General features: G+C 33.9%; 1 protein-coding gene across 1 annotated transcript in view; it reads left to right on the top strand.

Moving 5' to 3' along the window:
* Positions 1–304: 304 nt before the first annotated feature.
* Positions 305–4354, top strand: part of SREBP (Sterol regulatory element binding protein) — a 32977-nt gene continuing 28927 nt past the window's right edge. The window contains exon 1 of the mRNA XM_068364542.1: positions 305–453. Within this exon, the coding sequence (XP_068220643.1) occupies positions 451–453 (3 nt within the window). The 5' untranslated portion in view covers positions 305–450. The remainder of the gene's footprint in view (positions 454–4354) is intronic.

Here is a 4354-nt window from a genome sequence, read left to right as displayed (position 1 = left end):
TCCTCGTGACTAAATTTTGATAGAATACGGTTTTGTGTTATATGGTTTACCAACATCTAGACGTGTTGTTGGACCCATGTTGAGAATTTACGTCTCATAACTAATTATAGTAAAATATTCAGCCAGTCACAGTTGTTATTATCATTATGATTGTAGCTTTGGATTTGTTGTTTTGTGTTATTAATCTGTTATACTGTATACAACTCTTTTCTACTGGATGTTCGTTTCATAATCTCTTTTCTTCAGATAAAATCATGTGGAGCGATAGCGGTAACCCAGCTTGAGACACGTGCTACCTCATATTATTTCGGGAGGTCGGAGATTAGATAAGATCCTCTCTAACGATTCCTTCCCCGAGACAACAGATGAAATGGCAACTTTGTCATTTGCAGAAGTAATGGCTCGCGGTGTAGACGTTGCTTGTAGTTATGGCTTCGGTCGGTCTAATTCATGGTAGGTTTTTCTTATCTGCTCATTCTATCTTTAATTGTGCATACGTCTAAGACTTATGTATGTGAATTTGTAGATTTACCATTTAAATACAGCCTTTATTGCATGTGACAAACAATTTATCGAAAGATACTATCAAATTCAGATCAATTTTTTTTTCCTTTTAGATGATTTAACTTCTAGTTTCACCTTTGACAAAACCACAACACTATTTGCTGTCGAATTGATATTTAAATTCCAGTGAATGTCAGTCATTTAAAATAGTCGGATAAGATCGAAGTCGATGTATTTTTACCCTATCCTTGACAAGAATCTTGATTGATATTCAATGGTCTTGTTTACATAATTACTAGTAACTTGTTACTTTTTATGGTACTCGAGACTTGGTGATTCATATGACAATTGTACTGTAGTAGTTGTTGTTGTTGTTTTTATTGTTTGCACCTGTCCCCTTCCTTGACAGAAGACGATTACTGAATTTAAAGAACGCAGGATTAAAGGAAGAATAAGTTGGCTCAGTTTTGTAGCGTTATTGTTTTCCTATTTTATAACATTTGTAAGAGAATATGATGATATTTAAATCTTTAAAGTTATATATGTGAACTAATGTTATGAATGTATATGATAGATTATGATATACATTACTGAAATTTCATACATCCTCGGGGCCTTGAGTGCCAGAGGGTAACCGACGATCATTTCAACTTCTTTTTTTTTTCTTTCGGATTAGTTGTTAACTTGCCCCACCCCCGGCCTAGAGTAGGCCTACTCACCCCTTATTTAAACGAACAAAGTTATACGCTTGATGTCGTATAAAGTTCCTTATTGGTCACCTATTCAAATAATGACCGGATCATAATCCGAAGTTTTTAATTTTTGGATCTTAAACCGGACCTTGCGTTTCCCACCCCGCTTAACTTTAAAACCGGTGATGTACGAAATGTGTTCCTTACGAAGTATTAGATAATGTCTATCAAAAATTTTGAAGAATCAAAATAAATTTACCGCTTTTTCCAGAAGTCTATGTAATTCGTAAAATGATCCCCTCCTCCTCCAACACCAAAAAGGTAATTAAATAAGAACTATCTGAATAAAACGGTTTCTTGCACTCTTGTGTAGTTCTTGGTTGTATCAGATTTCTAGCGGTCTCCACAAAGAAACTGATATGGATTTTTTTTTTTTTATAACCATGCCTGTTTTGTTTACTTGTATTCTTCCATGATAAGTAGTCATAGGTACGTTCTTATTCCTGTAAGTTTTATAGTGCTAATTTATTTATATGTAAATTAATCTATTTACATAATCATATGTTTTCTAATGCTTATTAATTCAGTTTTATACTGTAATAATTTATATATTTATCATTTATTTACTTTGGCTAACAATCATACATACACTTATTTTCTTGACTGGATTTTGTCAACAATTTAATTACATGGATATGGCTATACCGTTAAAATTTTAGGTGTGATTCTCGACAACAAATTTAGTTTTCAAAATCACATTAGGCCTGTCTCTTCTTCTATTGCACAAAAAAAAAAAAAAAAATGTCCTGTTGACAGTCTTGTCAGATTTTCGGTGACCAATCTATTCTGAAGAAGTGTTTTAATTCTTTCATTCTACCTTGTTTCGAGTATTGTTCTCCTGTCTGGTCTTCAACTGCTGATTCTCATCTTAATTTGTTGGATAGGAACTTATGTTCCTTTAGATTTCTTATTTCTGTTCTAGATATTAACCTCTGTTACTGGCGTTCAATTAGTTCGTTATGCATGTTGCATAATATTTTCCATAATTCTGACCCTCCTTTACATTCGTATCTTCCCGGACAGTGCCATCCTGTTCGTAAAACTAGGTATGCAGTTAATTCTAATAGTCATGCCTTCTCCATCATAAGACTCAATAATATACAGTATTTTAGACGTTTTATTCCATTTGTGACCAAATTGTGGAATGATCTTCCTAATTGGGTAGTTGAATCGGCAGAACATCAAAATTCCAATTTTGCAACAAATGCTTTTATGTTGAACAGGCTAGTATAAGTCTCTTTTGATAGTTTATATATGAAAGATCTATTTTAATGTTACTATTCTTGAAATATTTTATTTCAATTGGTTATTACTCCTCTTGTAGTTATTTATGTCCTTATTTCCTTTCCTTACTGGTCTTTTTTTTCCCTGTTGGGGCATTTAGGTTTATAGCATCCTGCTCTTCCAACTAGGGTTGTAGCTTAGGTAGTAATAATAATAAGTAGGCTATATGAATCAGTCATTTTGATCAAGAAGCCACGGGGTAAAATATAACAACTACTGTATACCACCTGTTTTATTACATGAAAGCCTAATTATTTACTCTGAACATCATCCCTTTTTAACAACTATTTCAAACGTAAATTAGTTCGATCAAATAATACAGGGAAGTTATTCACCTTTCGGGTTTAATGACTTTGGTTCCCCCAGGGGCTACTAATTCAGGTGTATTTGGGAATTTGCTATTTGGCCTCGTTCAAGTAATATCGAGAATATTTTAGATAATTTTTTTTTCCATTCACTGTGATGAGTAGTAGTGTGTGTATGAATGTATATGAATATTAGTGCACAACTGACAGCTGTTGGTCTCATTATGATTTGGATTGATGGCCGACAGTGTGTGTTTGACAGCAACATGTTTGTTATAATATTCCCGTCGATCAATTAGTGGGGTGAAGCGATACCGGGGTTGGTCAGTTCTTGGGGAGGTGACCGTCAGAAAACCTGACGCAGTTGGCTCATGATTTCTCATGAGTGTGCAGGCATGAGTATGGGAATAACACCCGCTTGTGGTAACCGCTCATGCTTTGTTAAGAAATAAAAAAAAAAAAGTTATACGATCCTAAAATTTCTGTAGTTAGTAGCAGTGGGTAACATTGAGGATTGAAAACTTACAAAGGGATGGAGTTGTGAATGTTTTGTAGAATCTGTTATCGCCTTTTATGAGAGAATTAGGGTTGGTCTCAAGTGCTATTATCTGTTATCTATGTGAATACCAAACCGGAATGTTTTATCATTATAATTATTATTCTTATTATTCAAACAAACTTAATCCATAATTTGCCAAAAATGATTCCCCAGATCCCTTTAATCATGCCCCTTTGAAAAATGAAAATTATTAAATAAAAGAGCTAAAAGCAGTTGAGTGAATATGAATTAGATTAACAAATGAATAAATACAGTTTAACAAGACAATAAAGCAGCTACGTACATCCAGAAGACCGGTATCCGAGGTGGCCAGGACAACAGATCTCATCTTCCAGAGAGTTATTTTTACTGGGTCAGCTGACACTTCGAACAAAGGTTTCTGGCAGGTGCTCTGACGCGCAGTAGACATCTAGGAAATGAAAAAAAAAGTTCCTTGTGTGCAAGTTTGGGGAGAATATTTATGTAGGAGGAACATATTGGGATTGCACGTTTCTGGGAGCACGTTGAAACATTCCATGTTAAGGCGAACGTTATATGTAGCTGCCACCATATCGTGAAAACGTCGCTGGTATTATTATTTTTTTTACTTATTATTATTTAGGTAATTGTCATAAAAATGGTTTTAGGGTTACCGCAACAAAATATTTGTCCAAGTCCACATAAGCAATAAAAAATATTTTTTTTTAATAATTGAAGAAATTGGGAGTTTAAAGATTTTGTAGAGCAAAATTTATTCTTAGCGTTTAGTTGAAAATCCTGAAACTTTTTATCACTGATCATGGTATTCCTGTATATTTTTTACCTCCATGTAGCAAATACTGCAATTACTTTACACTATTCATTGGAATGAACCAGAACAGGACATTCAGTGCACAGATATGCATCTATGAACAGTGATAAACAGTATTCAGGAGAAAGCAGCTTAATTGTGTGTATGGACAAACCTTGAA

The sequence above is a fragment of the Palaemon carinicauda genome, chromosome 41, assembly GCF_036898095.1.
Source record: "Palaemon carinicauda isolate YSFRI2023 chromosome 41, ASM3689809v2, whole genome shotgun sequence".
Lineage (NCBI taxonomy): Eukaryota > Metazoa > Arthropoda > Malacostraca > Decapoda > Palaemonidae > Palaemon > Palaemon carinicauda.
Note: the sequence above shows the minus strand (reverse complement) of the source record. Positions and strands in the feature narration are given on the sequence as shown.